At 39.6% G+C, this 18,912-nt stretch overlaps 1 protein-coding gene across 2 annotated transcripts; it reads left to right on the forward strand.

Moving 5' to 3' along the window:
- The first annotated feature begins 9,905 nt into the window (after window positions 1-9,905).
- Window positions 9,906-18,547, forward strand: PSMD7 (proteasome 26S subunit, non-ATPase 7). 2 transcript variants are annotated; one of them, XM_008139965.3, is made up of 7 exons: window positions 9,907-10,103; window positions 12,271-12,362; window positions 13,203-13,295; window positions 13,976-14,073; window positions 15,340-15,420; window positions 16,715-16,806; window positions 17,573-18,547. In XM_008139965.3, exons 1-7 carry the CDS (start codon window positions 10,030-10,032, stop codon window positions 18,009-18,011), a joined length of 969 nt encoding a protein of 322 aa, XP_008138187.1. In that variant the 5' UTR covers window positions 9,907-10,029; the 3' UTR covers window positions 18,012-18,547. The 2 variants fall into 2 exon arrangements, with proteins under 2 accessions (XP_027999056.1, XP_008138187.1); XM_028143255.2 differs by lacking the exon at window positions 15,340-15,420 and having other exon boundaries at window positions 9,906-10,103.
- Window positions 18,548-18,912: the final 365 nt, after the last annotated feature.

Genomic DNA, 18,912 nt, shown 5'->3' on the forward strand with positions numbered 1-18,912 from the left:
AATGCTTCTAGCATTCCCGATTTATTTGAAAAGACATCTATCAGCATTAACTAGTTTTCTTTCCTTGCTGGTGAATAACTGCCACAACTGTAGATATAAACTCATTTGCAGGAATGAGAAGAGCTTTATCTAAGATCACTTAATAGACCTATGCATAATTATCTATTTCCTCTGAAGCTAACATTTGCTAAAAGAAAAGGAAATATTCTATTAATGATCAAAACACTTGACTTTCTGGACCTATTTCATTTAATGGGGAAAACTCAGTTCTCTGTTCTTGGTCTACTGCCAGGTGGTCTTTTACCAGGAATCATTCTAAACTTCTAATCACAGTTCAACAACCATCTGCCAAATCATATACAGGTATTGATATTTGCCACTCTACAGTTGAAGTACATCAAATGCCAATGCAATCAACTCATTAGCAGGCTTGTATCCAGCTTCAGTACTTACTACCCACTTTTGCACCTCTTTAATTAGCAGTGTATGGACCATATTCCTTGTCTACCAACTGATCAGCTGCCTCAGTAATATGGCTAATATAAAATCAAATGAGCAGAAGGAAGTGGTAAAAAAAAAAAACAAAAAAAAAACACCCTGCAAGGACTCTGGTTCCCTCTTATGCAGAATATACTATAATCTAGCAAGAAAAGCAAATGAAGTTTTTAAATTGCTTAGAGAATAATTTTAACCAAAGTCACAAGAGGTCATTAAAAAGCACTGTAATTGCCCTTGGATCACACTGTGTTATCATTCTTCCACCTTCCTTGCTACCTAAGATTTTAAATCTTTCTTGCTGATGTAAAAATCATAGCAAACCTGACGTGTGACTGTCACATGCAGAATCTGAATGTTAGAGGTCAGTATGGCTTACTGGTATGTTGGCCCACTGCTCAAAATTTTATATCTCTTCTGTCCCTCCGTTATTGCCTGACATGATTTAACAACTGTAATTCCTTATTTAACGATGTCAAAGGTTTTTAGGAAATTGACTGTATTTCACCAACGATATATTTCTTCTTGATTACGGAGTGGTTAAAATGATTTTAAACCAAGACAGCAAAATAAAGCAGTAATAAAATCAATAAAAGGTGCTTAAAACATTCCTTCTATTAGGTAATGGCATTTAAAATATCCGTAGCTTGTAATGGCACTTAGGATATGCCCAAAAATCAATGAGCTAAATTACTTATTGAACTAGTTAATTTGAACATTGAGTTTTTTATGTATATTGATAAAAAGGGCTACAGAATCCTCTTGGCAAGTAGTAATACCACGTTCATGGTCAGATGTCTCCCTCTGCTGGAAAAATAAATCAAACAATTTACCCCAGTTACAGAACAAAAAGATAAAAAATTAAAAGATATAACCTCAAAAAGCCCACCACAGGTCTCTGAAACTTAAAAGGCTCCAGAAATTCATGGGAAAAATACAAAATAATTAAGGGTTAAAAAACACATGTACCTTTTAAAAACTTTGTCATTAACCTGGAATTTTGTCATTTTCTATCCTAGGGATTTTTGGTATCTTAGAATAAGATTCAAAAGCCTTGCATTCTTTCTCTTTGATGTCAGAAGGAAAGGGGTTTATATTTTTAAAGAGATAGAGAAAGTAGTTTAATTTTATCAAAATAAAGTTTAAGCTGTCTTTGCAAATGAAGGTTTTTGAGAATTCAAAGTATGAATCCACTAAACAGCTTCACATTCCTCCCTGTGTGAGGTGGTAAGAGAGTTTCCAATACTATTATTACCATTATTTTTTTTCAAACATCTACTATTTAAAATGCTAAGTACTTTATTGAAAAGACTCTTCACAACTTTTCAATTTCTCCCCCTGCCAGTTCAGCCCTAAGCAGGTGTTAAAGAGTTCTAAAGAGCTTGCCTCAGGACTTTTAACTGGAACTACAAAGGGGAGCTTCAGAAATTATGATAAAAGGTGTTAAGAGAGAAATGAAGGTGAAGAGGCTATCTGACACTAACCTAAAACTGTACATAGTACCTTTTGAAAAATTATAGCTACCTCAGAATATATCATTTTGGTTTTGAATGGCTTCATTAATAATAGCCCATATATTTTTTCATTTACATTTCAACACATTTCATTTATTTTTGAAACAATGGGTATATATAAAATTACACGCACTGTTAGGAGAGATTTTTAATCAAAGAGAATCTATATGAGTTTTTATGAAACTCTTGTGAGTTTGATTTTGTTTGCAGGCTCCAAACAAATGAGTAACCTATAGTCCTGACCTTCACGTATACTCTAGGACAGTGATGGCGAACCTATGACACGCATGTCAGCACTGACACGCGTAGCCATTTCTGATGACACGTGGCCGCTGAGGCGGCCACATGCCGAGGATGAAACATTTGCTGCTCCTGAGGATGAAACATTTGCGAAATAATGTTTTTTCCTCAAAGTGACACACTACCCGAGTTATGCTCAGTTTTTTGGCGAAGTTTGACACACCAAGCTCAAAAGGTTGCCCATCACTGCTCTAGGATAAGAAGACACACATGTCAAATGAACCATTACTATCCAATATGATGAGCACTGTACGAGAAATACACACAAAGTGCTGTAGGGACCTAGAGGATGGACTAACACTGCCTGGGGGAGATGAGAAAAACTCCAGCAGAAGAGATGACCATCTGGGGTCTTTAAGAAAGATCTAGAATTTCTCCTTGTGTATAAGGAGGTCAAAGGCAATTCAGAGAGCAGGAACTAGATGAGCACAGAAAAAAGCAAATGGTTGTAAATAACTGAAATGTTACAGTTTCCGGTTCGTTTGGCAGAAGGTGAGAGCAGTAGGAGATGAGGCTCTGATGGGTTGGTTAAGACCAGTTGGGAAGAGTTTTGGATAGCTTCCTTAGAGTTCAGATTTCATCCTAGAGGCACTGGAAAGGTTGTGAGTGATTTTAAGGAAGTCACACTGTGAGGGGCAGGGGGAAATGCCAGCAACATAGAAGGTCCTCCTGGAAGCAGGTAAGAGGTACCTGCAATGATACTAGTGAAAGTCAAAATTAGGCCCAGCATATGAATATGACTACTAAGATAAGGAACTGTAGATATTTGGAATACTAGAGAGGATGTCAATGATAAAGAAACATTACCACTAACCCAGATTAACTCTTACTTCTCTTCCAACTTCTAGGTCAAAAAGAAGAAAATTTCCCACATTATGTGAACAATGTACTTCTTTTTTTAAGATGTTTGCCCTATGTTGTTCCTGCAGAAAGCAAAAATTACAGTTTGCTGTTGACAAACATTGCTCTATTCTTAAAACATAAAGTATACCAACTTCAAATTGATCCAACTTGCTTTAAATTCCTCAATAATTTTCCTAGTTGCATTAAAACTAGGAAACTAAAGATGTGTGCATGTGCCCAAAACTGGAAGGTACATAAAAACTAAAACGAGTTGCTACACTTGATATTAGGATTATGGTTAATTCTTTTCTTCCAACAGCAGTTATCTAATATTATTGCCCCAGTTTTCAAATTCAAAGTAAATACATCTTTGATTTACTGTCTTGAAGAAAATAAGGAAAGGAAAAATACCTCTCCTTAAAAAGATGGAAAGCTTCATCTGTCTCCAAACCTTATACTAGTTTTGATGGTACATTCATTAATCCACATCTAAAAGTCAGGTAAAACTAAGAAGAAAAAAAATGTTTCATTTTACACAACCCTTAAGCGTAGCTCTGAAAAGAATCAGAATGGAAACAAAAGACATAAGTGCAAAGTGGCCTTCAAGACATTTTAGAACATTAAAGAGATGAGAATAGTTGTTTATTATATTAATTTAATGAATTCTTTTTATTAAAGCTGAAAGCCTGTGTAATTGAAGGAAGAGGTAAATTCAAAATAAAGGTCTGAGGCTCAAACAAAAGTAGCTCCCAGGGCTGAATCTGGCCTCCTGGGTTTTCTTTTATTGTCAACTGTTGTAAGTGTTCCTGTACCAATCTTAAAGTGTCTTGTTTTAATCGCAACAGCCCCTAACACTGATCCTGAAAGAAAATTAATTCTTCAGATGGGAGATTTCCTGCAGGCTGCACACCACAGTCTCTCTGGGCTTCATCCAAGAGAAGTGAACTGTGCTCCACTGTGGCCTCCTTACAAGCTTTCAAAGCACAATGAAAAATGGTTTTCTAACATATTTGTACCATGCAAAGGTTCCTGTGGAGAGTTCTATTTCCTGGATATAAACTAGAAATTGCTGTAATTTTTTTTAGTTCTTTTTAATTTGCAGTTAAATGAAATATGACAATAACAAGAGAAATAACAACCATGCAGGTATCCAGGGCCGACACATGGAGCAATCACTCGTGTAAAGCGTAAGACAAGGAAAACCTCTTTTAATCTAATCAAGTCTGCAACAGTAGTCATTTGAAAAATCAAAATGATCATAAATACATTTAGAAAAAAGAATTTTAAAAAACACATTTTCATAAACTAAAAAACCTGAGGCAAAGATAAAGATTAAAAAAATATTCAGTCAACACAAAAGATGAATTTCAACTCTTACACATTGCTAGGTTATTTAAAATAGAAACACCAGGTAGTAAAAATACAAATTTCTTATAATATGTTCTAAAATATAATAATGATTATGACCCTATACCCTAATAATAATCATGTCTAAGACTATTGAATTTTTACTATGTTCCAAAACCTGTGCTAAGCTCTCTCTATCACAGGATAGACTTGTTTTTGCCTGCCCAGCATTCAATCCTCCCTTTTGGTTTACAACATCCTCTTTTTCCTTCCCCACTCCGTGTGATCCTAATGAGTTGATCTATCACAACTGCCCCATCTCCAAACTGATCCCAAACTGGACATTTAGGAAACTCCCTTCCCCTGGGCACAGCAGTTAGTTCTGGGATGGAATCCAGACCTACAAAGGCCAATCAAATTTCATAAATAAAGATTTGGAATTCAAGGTCTCCCTTCCTTTAAAGATTAAAACCTGACTGTGGCCATCAACATGTTTCCCTGTCACTGGTAGGAAATTTATCTGAAGATGGAGCCAGAACACAGGATGCTTAAAGGTAGACAGAAAAACACCATTTGAGACCCTGGAATCAGCAAAGCCCTTGAACTTGTCTGTTACATAAGATAATAAATTTCCTTTCATGTTTGAACTAGAGTATGGTTCCCCTACTAGCAATCAAAAATTGTGTGGCTGCACACACCTACAGGTAGCCCAACCCCTGCAGTCACATGAGTACACACTAACAAGGAAATATCTGAAAAAGAAACAAAGAATACAATCCCACTTACAATAGCATAAAAAACACACACAAAAAAAAAAATACTTAGAGATAAATTTAGCCAAAGGGTTGAAAGACCTTATACTAAAGTTATAGGATGGAAGAAACTGAAGAAGACACAAATAAATGAAAAGATATCCCATATCCATGAATTGGAAGAGTATTGTTAAAACGCCCATACCACCCAAAGCCATCTATAGCTTCAATGTAATTTCTACCAAAATTTCAATGACAATTTCCACAGAAATAGAACAAATAATACTAAAATTTGTATGAACCACAAAGACCCCCAAATAGCCAAAGCAAATTTAAGCAAGATCATCAAAGTTGACGGCATCATACTTCCTGATTTCAAACTTTATTACAAAGCTATAGTGATCAAAACAGATGGTATTGCTCTGGCCAGTATGGCTCAGTTGGTTGGGCATCAATCATACATCAAAAGGTTGCTGGTTCGATTCCCAATCAGGACACATGCCTGGGTTGCAGGCTCCATCCCCAGTAGAGGGAGTGCAGGAGGCAACCAATTCTCACATTGATGTTTCTCTCTCTCCCTCTCCCTTCTTCTCTCTCTAAAAGGCAATAAAAAATATGTATTTTAAAAACAATATGGTACTGGCATAAAAACAGACACACAGACCATTGAAACAGAATACAGAGACCAGAAATAACCCTACACATATATGGTCAACTAATATTTGATAAGGGAACCAAAAATAGTATCTTCAATAAATGATGTTGGAAAACTGGATGCTCACATGTAAACAAATGAAATTGGATCCTTATCTTACAACACACAAAAATGAACTTGAAATGGGTTAAAGACTTTAAAGTAAAACCTGAGATTGTAAAATTCCTTGAAGAAAACATAGGGGAAATAGCTCCTTAACATTGGTCTTGGCAACAATTTTTTGGATATGACACCAAAAATGTAGGCAACAAAAACAAAAATAAACAAGTGTGACTACACAAAACTAATAAGCTTCTACAGAGTAAAATAAGTGATCAACAAAATTAAAATACAACATAAAGAATGGGAGAAAAATCTGCAAAGTGTATATAGCTAATAAGGGGTTAATATTGAAAAACTAGAGGCCTGGTACACGACATTCGTGCACTGGGGTGCGGGGGTCCCTCAGCCTGGCCTGCGCCCTCTCGCAGTCCAGGACCCCTCAGGGGGGATGTCAACCTGCCGACTTAGGCCTGCTCATTGCTTCTTAGCGCTGCCTCGGAGGTGGGAGAGGCTCCCACTATCACCACTGAGCTTGTCAGCCGTGAGCCCAGCTTCTGGCTGACCAGCACTCCCCCTGTGGGAGCGCACTGACCACCAGGGGACAGCTCCTGCATTGAGCGTCTGCCCCCTGGTGGTCAATGCACATCATAGCGACCGATCGTTCTGCTGTTCGGTCTACTTGCATATTAGGGTTTTATTATTTAGGATACCTGATTTTAAAATGGGCAGCGGGCCTGAATAGACATTTTTCCAAAGACATACAAATAGCCAACAAGTACATGAAAAAATGCTTATCATCAGGGAAATGTAAATCAAAACCACAATGAGATATCACCTCTCTCATGGTAGAATGACTAGTATCAGAAAGACAGGAGATAACAAGTGTTGGAAGGATGTGGAGAAAAGGGAACCCTGTACACTGTTGGTGGAAATGTAAATTGGTACTGCAACTAAGGAAAAGAGTGTAAAGAGTCCCCGAAAAAAAACAAAAACAAAACTACCATGTGATCCAGCAAGACTTGTATATAACCTAAGTGTCCGTCAATGGATGAATAGATAAGGAAATGTGAAATATTATTCAGCTATAAAAAGGAAATCCTGCCATTTGTGACAACATTGATCAAGATCTTGAGGGCATTACACAAAGTGAAGTAAAGTGAGACAGAAAAATAAATACTTTAGGATCTTGTTTACACAGGGGTGGGCAAAAGTAGGTTTACAGTTGTTCATACAGAAAATCCTATATAACAAAACCCTAATATGCAAATCAACTGAACAGCGGAATGACCGGTCGCTATGATGCGCACTGACCACCAGGGGGCCGATGCTCAATGCAGGAACTGCCCCCTGGTGGTCAGTGCACTCCCACAGGGGGAGCACCAGTCAGCCAGAAGCTGAGCTCACAGCTGGCGAGCGCAGCAGCAGTGGCCGGAGCCTCTCCCACCTCCGCTGCAGCACTAAGGAGCAGCGAGCCAAGCGGAAAGGAGCAGTGAGCAGGAGAATGGTAAGGAGCAAGGGGTCCTGGACTGCGAGAGGACACAGGCCGGGCTGAGGACTTTCCCCCCTCCCCCCATGCAGGAATTTCATGCACTGGGCCTCTAGTAATACAATAATTAATAAATAATAATATTAAAATAAACTTTTGCATGCTCACAATTGTCAACCTATTTTTGCCCACCCCTGTATGTGGAATCTAAATAAAACCAAACTCACAAAAATAGAGAATAGTGGTTGCCAGAGGCTGGGGTTGGGGAAAATGGGGAGATGTTGGTCAAAGAGTACAAAATTCCATTCATAAGATGGGGATCTAATGTACAATATGGTAACTAAAGTTTTTAAAAAAGGTAATTATGTTAGGTGATGGAGGTGTTAACTAATTTTACTGTGGTAACCATTTCACAATATAAATGTGTATCAAGTCATCATGTTGTATACCTTACACTTACACAATATTATATGTCAATTACATCTAAATAAATCTGGGGGGAATTTTAACATTAAAATAAAGGATAATCAAAGGAAAATGTCTTAAACTCTCATCGGGTCCTTTAAAATTAAGTCCAGAATTCAATGAACAAAAGGAAGGGGTTTCTTATATCTCCTACTGCATGCCTCTGAATGATCTGAGCCCCCAGTAATGGCTACAGTACCAAGTATGATTTCATTTCCATTAAAAAAAAAAAAAAGACAATATGGAAAATACATTCCTTATATTTCAACCCATCTTCTTTATTAAATTTTATATTTTTTAACTTAAAAAGTGCTTCTTTTAAACGCCAATTCTTAATCCTTACTTGACACCAAAAAAAAAATCAAAATCAATCTTTGATCTTCTGATAACTAGTAAATCTTTAACTACAAAATTAGGGGGGAATATCCTTACAAGCTTTTTCTGTAATACAGATTTGCAAGCCTACCCTGTGAGGAATAACATCATATAAGAGATTAAACAAGAATGTCTACTTTTAATCAGGAACTAAACACCAGCAAGCATGCTTTAACACATGACACAATGAGGCTGGCTTAAATTTTCTTAATCTAAAAATTGTTATCTTAAGTAGCAGTAGCAGGGGGCGGGAGCGGGCTACAAGGGGTCAATGGGAGAAAAAAGGGGACATGTAGTACTTTCAACAATAAAGATTTTAAAAAAAAATAAAGTAGTAGCAATCAACTGATAGCCAAATTTAAAATATATATATATTAAAAGGAATGAGAAAAAGCCAAAGTAGTGTTCCCAAAAGTAGGAAGAGTACCTGTAATAAAAGTGATAGGCAAGACCCAGAAATATCAAAAGCTCCCTGATTACATGGAAGCAGGCTAAGAGCCAAAGTCTCCTGGTCTTCAGTGAGGTTAAATCCTCTTAAAATCGGGAAGATAAAAGGTTTTTGAAGACAGGATAAACAATTAGTAAACAATTCAAGTTGCTGAAGTATTGTTTTTGTTTAGAGAAACAGCAACTTAGAAGAGGTCAACCAAAGAACTTGTATGCTTATATGCATAACCCATGGACACAGTCCATAGGGTGGTGAGGGTGTGGGGAGGAAGCGAGCCAAGAAGGGGTAAATGGGGGGAAAGGGCACATATACAATACTTTCAACAATTTAAAATAATAATAATAATAAAATAAAATTAGACGGAAATATAAACTTGCATGGATTTTAAGTAATTTGACTCTTTCTGCAAATAAGCTTCAATCCTTGTCTCCTACATTGCCCCATTTAATCTTCTTTTTTCTCTTTCCTAGCTAAATACCAAAACATTATTTCCTTTCATCTTTTCTCCAACACTTTGCCTAAGTTTTTACTTGAAAACTAGTCTGAATGCTGTGACTGTAGGCACAAATTACGTTCGTCTAGCCCTAGTTAAATGGTAAATAATATAAAGACAAGGGGGAAATATAAACACAGATTATCTGCAAAGTGTCCCGAGTCGAGATTAAGGGAATTATTCCCCGACAATAAAATGAGGATGAGATAAATTACCAAATCTACAATTAAGGGAGCGCCTTAATGCTAGAGATTTAAAGTAAGTTCTTCTAAGAAATTCTGGAGGATTGTGACTTGAAGCAAAAGTGAACATTTTCTGGATGGTGGAAATATTAGTTATTACTATTTCTATTTTTTTCTTAGTACTTTTTTCTAGTCTTCAAACGGGGGGAGGTGGGGGAGTGGGAAGGGGCTGAAGGGGCACTGAGGCGAAAAACCACTGCAGGGAACAGTGCAGGACAAATACCGGAGAGTCTTCATTGTCCTTTTAATTTTCAAGGGAAACTCGCGGCTGTTCACCCTGGACAGGTCCCGCCTTTCTCCGTCACGACCCCTCCTCCGGGTGGCGGCAGGAGCGTCATCTCGGGAGCGACGCGCGCGGGGCACTCTGGGAACGGAAGTCGGCGGCCGCGCGGCGCCGGCCGGGCCGGAAAAGGAGGAGCTGGGCCTGGAGGATCCGCGAGTGTCCCTGCCGCTGTGGCTGCCGGTGTTTGCGGGTCGCAGAGAGCGGAACCTGGCGGGCGGGGTGTATCGCGATGCCGGAGCTGGCGGTGCAGAAGGTGGTGGTCCACCCCCTGGTGCTGCTCAGTGTGGTGGATCATTTTAACCGGTGAGCGGGCGGCGCGGGGCGGCTGCGCGGGGCCGGCGGCACCTTCACTGCTGAGTCACGGACGCTCTTCCCGGGCGAAGCGGCCGCAGGAGCGCTGATGGGCGGAGGGCGGCCCGGTCTCGCCGAGGGACCCAGACCAACCTCGGTTCAGGAAGCCCAAGTCACCCAGCATTGTCCCCCTGCGCCAGCCGGCACTCCGGGGATTGGGCTGCCCGTTTCCTTTATCCTGGTCCGTAGGCTGCTAGACTAGGGGAGCAACCTTCAATTGGCCCTGATCCCCCAAAACCTCGTGCCCATCTGTCACCGTATCCCCCCCGTCTCGTAGGAAAGCCCTTCTGATTCTAGCTTCTGTGCCTTCGAAGGCTGTCACCGAAATTCTGGTCTCAGCGCCCTGGAAGAGCTGTGGTTTTAACTTGTGAACGTTTCTGAGCTGGAATCAGGTTTAACAATATTGTAAAACGTAGATGAGGTATCAAGATTTTTCTTTTAAAAATGAGATCAGTTGGAGACTTTGGCATTAATGAATTCGATAAGAAAACATCCCCAGATGTTTCTCCCGCCTTCCCTTGCTTGTTTTCAGGTTGTTCATCCCGCTGGACCTGTTACACGTGTTCGTACGTTTTACAAAATAATTACTTGAACTAGCTAATGTAAAGAAAGACCCAGTTGGGAGCAACTGCTGTAGAGTAAGATTTTTAAGTGCCCATTCATTCTCCAGCGTTTTGCCAAAGCAAAAAAACAACTCGAGACTTTGAGGTTTAGGGTCCCCAATTCAGTTCCATTGCTTTGTAGGGCCCTCAGCCTAACAGGATATGCTTGCTTTCCCACTGTACAGCAATTGCTATTTTTCTTCCATGGGATACTAGGGGTGCTAAAGGGGCAGTCACCATATCAGTTCTATTCCGTAAACTCAACAAACACTTGTTAAGGGCATGGTACAAACAGACACTGCTAGCTGCTGTGTCAGATAATGAATGTAGGGTTTTGTAAAAGACAAATCGATTTTTGTAAACCAAAAGAAAAGCCAGTGAGTGTGGGAGTTAACTTTGAAGTGTGCAAACCCAGTGCCTAAGTTTTCCCAAAAAGATCAGAACCACCAGGAATACAGAATCCTTAACTTTGTTTAATACGAACCCCAAATTTAGTAAGCATTTATAAATTTGCCAAACCATGTGATTCGATTAAACCAATGTGAAACCAGCAACTGTTGAGAAATCATAGTTCATTTCACAGTGGGTTTTGTCTTTCCTCTGAATATAGAGTTATATTGTGTCTGTGTCTCACTTGCTACACTTGTAGCTCCTTAGGACAAAATCACTGAGGTTTGATAGAAATAAAAATCCTGAAGTAAAATCTTTCTCATTCAGTCCTACTCTCCCTGTGATTAGTCACCAGCTCACTGTTGACTTCTTTCTAATTAAGCCATTCAGAAAGACCACAGATGACATGCACAAGCCTCTGGGTCAGAGTCACTTTCTGAGCCCCTGCCTGGTTCAAAGAAGTATAACATCTAGTGGGGCTTGCTGACATGGTGTGGATGTACCAGAGAGCAGTTAGCATCAAGCTGGACAATAAAACTGGTTTTACTTTAACATCTTTATCCCTGAAAAGATTCAAGGATAGAGAAGATGGGGAAAGTTTAAAAGAGAAAGGTAAGGGAGGTGGGAGCATCTGGCGAGAGGTCATTGGAGGAAAAAGGAGACTTATGTAATACTTTAAACAAAGAACTTTTTAAAAGAATAAAGCAATAAATAAATAAATAAATGAAAAAGGTAAGCTGCAAAGAAAAATATAAAGTTAAATGTGGTAACATAACAAATATGTTTTTCAAACATCAACCAAATAACATTTTAAAACTCTTAAGATAGGGAGAGTTTTCATTTTCTCCATTGAAAATTTGTATAAAGTTTGAAATTTTTTCCAAGCTTGTATTACTTTCCAGTTAAAGTGAGTAAAAACTGCCAGTGTAAAAAGTTCATGAATTACTCATTGTATTTATTAGAATTTAATATTAAGGAGTAACCTGACTCTTACATTTGTTTAGTGGGATTAGTTTCCAGGTAAACTCACTCAGTTGTATCTGTACATGAGTATTTCCTGTTGAGTATCTAATTGTTGGCACATCTTCTGTGTGTCTATTAGACTGACCTTCTCCTTTCTCATTCAGAATAGGCAAGGTTGGAAACCAGAAGCGTGTTGTTGGTGTGCTTTTGGGGTCATGGCAAAAGAAAGTACTGGATGTATCCAACAGTTTTGCAGGTAAAAGACAAATTTTACATTTTCAGAGCATGGTTAAAATGTCAATTAACTTTAAAATTAAAAGCGACTTTTTGTGTTTTCCATTTTTTACTGCAAACCAGAATTCTAATTAAGAATTGCTGTGGTATAAAAAGAGAGGCTAAAGGCTACACACTAAAGTGGGTAGTAAATATTTTAAACTTGCAGGCCATACAGTCTCCATTGCAACTGCCAAGCTCTGCTATTGTAGCAGGAAAGCAATTATAGACAGTATGTAGACAAATGGCAGCTGTGGCCTAGTAAAACTTTATTTGTAAAAATAGGTAATTGGTGCCGTTTGCAAACCTATGCACTAACTATTAACCGCGGTTATTGGTTAGCAAAGGAGAGATGGAGACCATTACCCTTTTATTCTGTTTCATGAATCTTTATAAGAATATTTCAATGTATTTTATGATTAAAGCAACACCAAAAAAGAACAAAATAAGTGTTGGCATGATCCTGGACTAAAGGTAACTAACTCCGGTGTCTAAAAGGACCAGATAGTAATGTTATTTGCCAAATGGAAAATAGTAGGAAGTGATGGGGCTTTTCGCATGTCCGTTTTAAAGGGTTCAACTTCTACCTGGCTCTAGCCAGTTGTCGGAAGGTCTTCTGATTTTTCAAGAGAAGCCAGAAGTCTGGATTTTTATGTGAAATTTCCTAGTTGTTAATGAGAGCAATTCAAAAATAATTTCAATACTGTATTGGACAAACCACCTACATGAATCATATCTGGCCTAGGGGTCTCTGATTATGACCCATGCTCTAGAATTCTACTTGGCTCTAAAATAAATATTGCTTTTTTTTTCCCCTCTTTAGTCCCTTTTGATGAAGATGACAAAGATGATTCCGTTTGGTTTTTAGACCATGATTATTTGGAAAACATGTATGGAATGTTTAAGAAGGTCAATGGTATGTCGTGTGTGTGTGTTTAAGATCTTGTGGCATTGATTTACATTATCTTTAAGTGTGTGTGCAACATTTTTTCTTTTTTAAGTATTCCCTTTTCTTTGGTTAATGTCAAGGGCCCTTTTCTTAGCTAGACTTCAGTAAGACTAGTGGTTGTAGAAGATGAGGAAGAATAAATAAGAAACTAGAATAGCAAAGACCACCTAAGTTTTAGGGGAGAGAGCTAGCCCTCTGCAGCAGAAAACCAAAGAACTATTAAATAAAATCCACTTGCCCCTAGAGCTTTAGTGCTGCCAGGATAAGTATACCTCTTCATCGTGTGTATTATTTCATTTTTATTACAGCAACCACGTTGGTTTGAAAATGTTTATTCCTGCAACACTTACAATTGCAGTCTATGGGACATGAACCCACATTTATATGTTGCCTTAGAATTATTTTCTGGTTGCTTTCATTGTTGACTGGTCTCCTAAACTAGTCTAAGATGTGGATGTCTGAATTTCCCTTGCTGCTTAATTCTGAAAATTCTATTGAGTTTTACATTTTATAAGTCAAGGTTTAAAATAGATGTCTTAAATTCTGAAAAGGGTAGAGAGCATAATAACTGGAGTTCTTACCCTTTCTGAGGGAATTACATAGATCTTTAACAATTCAAACCCACTTAATTTTTTTTCCCTTCCCAGCCAGAGAAAGAATAGTTGGATGGTACCACACAGGCCCTAAACTACACAAGAACGACATCGCCATCAATGAACTCATGAAAAGATACTGCCCTAACTCAGTGAGTACACTCTGTCATTAAAACTCTTGAAAGATATTCTTTGCCAGTTTACTTAAGTAAGAGCATCTTAAGAAGGATTTGAATAGCAAATCATTTTGTTACTTTTTCTATGTAAGCCTGTGTTAATTTTTAAGTGTTTTGTGTAATATGCAATAACCCAATATGTTTAATAAGTAACAGTAGACACCTACTAAGTGCCAGGTATATAAGTTATTTCCCTCAATCCTCTGTGACTCTGTGGAGCTGTTATCCTCTTTACAATGAGAAAACTGAGGGTTAAAATGGTTAGTAAGGTCTCATAGGTGGTGTAACTGGGATTAAAATTGTTGGCTGTTTTAACTCTGATTCCTTGAGTTTGATCACCATATTATAGACTACCTCTCAGCTTATTAATTAACTAGTGCCCCAGTGCATGGATTCGTGCACATTGAAAGGAAATTAATTAGAAGGTTGCCAGTGGGACAGGACTGGGCCAGACGGGCCGGACACGCCCTAGAGCAGTGATGGGCAACCTTTTGAGCTTGGTGTGTCAAACTTCGCCAAAAAACTGAGCATAACTCGGGTAGTGTGTCACTTTGAGGAAAAAACATTATTTCGCAAATGTTTCATCCTCAGGAGCAGCAAATGTTTCATCCACGGCATGCGGCCACGTTAGCGGCCGCGTGTCATCAAAAATGGCTACGCGTGTCTGTGCTGACGCGCGTGTCATAGGTTCGCCATCACTGCCCTAGAGCCAACCTCCTGCCGGCCCTCCCCTGCCAACTGCACCTGGGGCAGAGCCACGGCTCCAAGGTAGTTTGCGGAGTGAGCGGGATCCCTCTGGCAGATGGGGTCCCTTGGCCTGGCCTCGGGGATAGGGCTGAAACCGGCTCTCCAACATCCCCCGAGTGGTCCTGGATTGTGAGAGGGCAGTTCTCGGGTGACGCACCCCAGAATCGGGCTCCCTCCTCTCTGGTTCTGGGTGCGTCACCCGAGAACCACAGCTGCCAAGTCATCGCAGCTTGGCAGCTCCTGCGTTGAGCGTCTGCCCCCTGGTGGTCATTGAGCATCATAGCTACTGGTCGGATGGTCTGACGGTCGCTTAGGCTTTTATATAGAGAGAGATGGGGGTGGAGAACAAAGCAAATGATGAGATCATTTGAATGTAAAATTCTGGCTTTTGTCTGGTTGAATGAAATCCTTCAGTACCCATGATCAGAAGAATGGCTGCTGTCATCCCTGTATACTCAGTGTGAAGTGGTTTGCTAAGATGTGTTTTTCTGCAAGGTATTAGTCATCATTGATGTGAAACCAAAGGACCTGGGACTGCCCACAGAAGCATATATTTCAGTGGAAGAAGTTCATGATGTAAGTCATCTTGCTATGAGTCTAGAATAAATAGATTTGCTACTTATTAGGCAATTGTTCGGGGTTTTGTTTTTCCATTTTCAAGTCAACAAATCCTTTATCTCTTTATAAGAAAGAGAAGGTTGATGTCTGTTAACAGTTTGATATTATGGTTTTTCCCTTTGAGTGTTTGAATAGCCACATTTTAGAAACGAGAGGACCATAGAGATCTAAAATCCCCTTTTACAAATGAAATTGAAGCCCAAAGTAGTTAAGTGATTGCCCAGAGATGTTCACAGCAAAGTAAATGCAGAACCTGGTGAGCTTAGCTTTAATCTAATGCACTTTCCACTGTTGGGCCCCCCTGGGCCACTGTTCCTTTCTCCTTGAAGATTTTCAATCCTAATGGCTAGACTGAACATAGGTTTTCAAAGAGAGTAGGTCAGAGCTGGCTGGGGCTAGATGGCAAGACCCATCTGTGTGATTTGACATCTGAATACTCAGCCACTACATCCAGTACGTGCTCTCAGGTTCATTAGCTTGTGCTTTAGGTATAGCTAGAAAGAGCTCCATTTCCAGGAAAATTGAACTCTTAAATCTAGGGAAGTCCCTAGGTGATACAGTGAACCACATCCCCAAGCAGCTCCTTTGATAAATTCCAGCCACCAGAAAGGTGTTCTGACTGCATCATTTTGGTGCTCTGCTTTGTTTGATCCAAGTAACAATGGATGGTTAAATGTTATGTTTCTGACCTGAGCTCGTATTGCCTTTCCTAGAAAGAACTATGTACTTTTCTTATTTTAGTATATTTTTATTGATTGATTTCAGAGAGAAAGGGAGAGGGAGAGAGAGAGAAACATCAGTGATGAGAGAGAATCATTGTTCAGCTGCCTCCTGCACTCCCCCTACTGGGAATTGAGCCCGCAGTCTGGGCATGTGCCTTGGACCAGAATCAAACCCCAGACCCTCCATTCCGCAGGCCAGCACTCTATCCACTGAACCAGAGCAGCTAGGGCAAGAACTATATACTTTAAAAATCAGCCTAATCCAGACTTCCCTGAGTGTCCATCCCCACTGTGGGGTTGAGAGGATTATCAAGAATTTCATCATAAACGAGCTCATGATGCTCCAGCAGTCTCTGTCACATTAGTTTAGAAGACTAAGCTTTCAAAGCAAATCTTATCCACTCTTGCCATGGAAAACCCAATAATGAATTCATGAAGTGATTTGATTTAAAACAGGAATCAAGGTGTGGAAAGGAACTTGTGTCAGTTTGTTTGTAAGCAAATAACTACAGTTAAGCCTCCTCTCCCAGGATGGAACTCCAACCTCAAAAACATTTGAGCATGTGACCAGTGAAATTGGAGCAGAGGAAGCTGAAGAAGTTGGGGTCGAACACTTGTTACGGTGAGACTTGGGATGGTGTCAGACTCGTAAGCAGCCCAAGAGGCTGCTCAGTGTAAGGGAGAGAGCTGTATCGGAATGCAGGGATCTGGGTTCTAGACCTGTATCATCTCTAAAGTGTCCTGAGTTACGATTTATGACTTTGTGGATATACACCTTGGGTGGAAACTATAACACTGACTGGGACAGGAACAGATAGATGTGTGAATTATAGGCATGTTCTCTTCCAAGGTGACCTTTTCAGTGAATGTAGCTAGCCAGTTTTCTGCAGAGAATCTACTTGGGATGGGCTTTATTTTAAAGTACTCTACTTATATAACCCTGATTTATTAAAAAATGTCATCATTTTTCTCAGTAAGATTTCTTTCAATTCAAAATGTTACTGCTAATTTAAACTTCTTGCAACATCGTATAGATGCAGGTGGGGAAAATGCTACCCTTTGTTAGGAAAGTTGAAGGGGAGAGGGTTTTTTTTTGTTGTTAGTTTTTTTAAGTGAAACAAATTTTATTTCGGCTCTCTCTTTTCTTTTGAAAAATGCCTTGTGATAAGAAAAACAAAATATATGTCTCCCAATTAAAACAAAGTTAAGCCAATTTATACTCAGATCTTTGTAAAATGGAGGAGTAACATTTTTCTTTTGAAAACTTGCTTCCCCTCCGCCTCCGGCCCCCCCACAAAGCGAGGTGTTTCCTTAGAGTATGAGAACCTGGGAGGTAATACAGTAAGTACACTGATGCTTTTTCCTCCTCCTCTTGTGTGTTATTACAGAGACATCAAAGACACTACTGTGGGCACTCTTTCCCAGCGGATCACAAACCAGGTGCATGGTTTGAAGGGACTGAACTCCAAACTTCTGGATATCAAAGGCTACCTGGAGAAAGTGGCTACAGGCAAGCTTCCCATCAACCACCAGATCATCTACCAGCTGCAGGATGTCTTCAACCTGCTGCCAGATGTTAGCCTGCAGGAGTTTGTCAAGGCCTTTTACCTAAAAACCAACGACCAGATGGTCGTGGTGTATTTGGCCTCCCTGATCCGTTCAGTGGTTGCCCTGCACAACCTCATCAACAACAAGATTGCCAACCGGGATGCAGAAAAGAAAGAAGGGCAGGAAAAAGAAGAGAGCAAAAAGGATAGAAAAGATGACAAAGAGAAAGATAAGGAAAAGAGTGATACAAAGAAAGAAGAAAAAAAGGAGAAAAAATAAAACATGTAGCTTTTTAATTTGTAAATTAAAATCTTATAAACTAACTTGTGTGCCGCCAGAGGGTTCTTTTCATTTAAGTGCTTGTTAAAAAGCTGTAAAAGAGCTCTCTGCCCCAGGTCACTCTTGCTGTGGCATTACATGGAAGTGAATGGATAGAGGGACTGATCTCGTACCTAAACTACAGCATAGGATGCTATGAATTGGGATTACGACAGCTCAGGATTCAGATTGTGTGACAAAAGTAAACCACATTTTTGGTACTCTTCATTCTTTTATCTGTAAAACCAGGAGTTGAATTTTCCCCATCTCAAAAGACTCTTGGGGTCTGTTTCTGGCAGTTTGCAAAATTGCTAAGTGGAATGTATGAATTCCAAAAGTGCTCTGCCTCGAACACCTCTGAGTTCTGACCCTTCTGAACTCCGTTGAGAATATTACACCACGGGACACTTGGACCTTGAGCTCTGGCATTCTCGGGGCTTGGGATCCAGCTCCATGTATTGTTTACCTTAAAGACAATTAAATGGCTTGGTTTTTAAGTCTTGTGTTCTAGTCGTTTTTGACTCTGGGAGTGGCAATCTATTATATTCAGAAGCAGCCAAAACAATCTTTAATTGAAACTGCCTGAAAGAAGTATTTTAGACTTGGATTCTTTTATGAAAGAGAATCTCATTCCTTTAAGAAACAGTCTGCTGTAGCTAGGTGAGTTCTTAACGCTGCCTAGAGGACCTAGGTCCCCGTTTGTGCCTCACCTTATCTGCGAAGTCCCTAGAGCAGTTTTTCCTAAGGGACACTCGGTTACTTCTGCACTGGGTCTAAGTACATCAGGCCACAGATTAACGGGGATGTTGGAACAGAATGAAGTTCCCCCAAAATAAGTGCTCAGGGGTCCTCTAATTTTCTT

This window comes from Eptesicus fuscus, chromosome 21 (genome assembly GCF_027574615.1).
Source record: "Eptesicus fuscus isolate TK198812 chromosome 21, DD_ASM_mEF_20220401, whole genome shotgun sequence".
Lineage (NCBI taxonomy): Eukaryota > Metazoa > Chordata > Mammalia > Chiroptera > Vespertilionidae > Eptesicus > Eptesicus fuscus.

What these genes read in the sequence shown, in the direction of transcription:
- PSMD7 (XM_008139965.3), top strand. Translation starts at nt 10,030, where the DNA reads ATGCCGGAGCTGGCGGTGCAGAAGGTGGTGGTCCACCCCCTGGTGCTG. An exon ending in TGTATCCAACAGTTTTGCAG is followed by an intron (nt 12,363 to 13,202) that starts GTAAAAGACAAA and finishes TCCCCTCTTTAG; the next exon opens with TCCCTTTTGATGAAGATGAC. An exon ending in AATGTTTAAGAAGGTCAATG is followed by an intron (nt 13,296 to 13,975) that starts GTATGTCGTGTG and finishes TTCCCTTCCCAG; the next exon opens with CCAGAGAAAGAATAGTTGGA.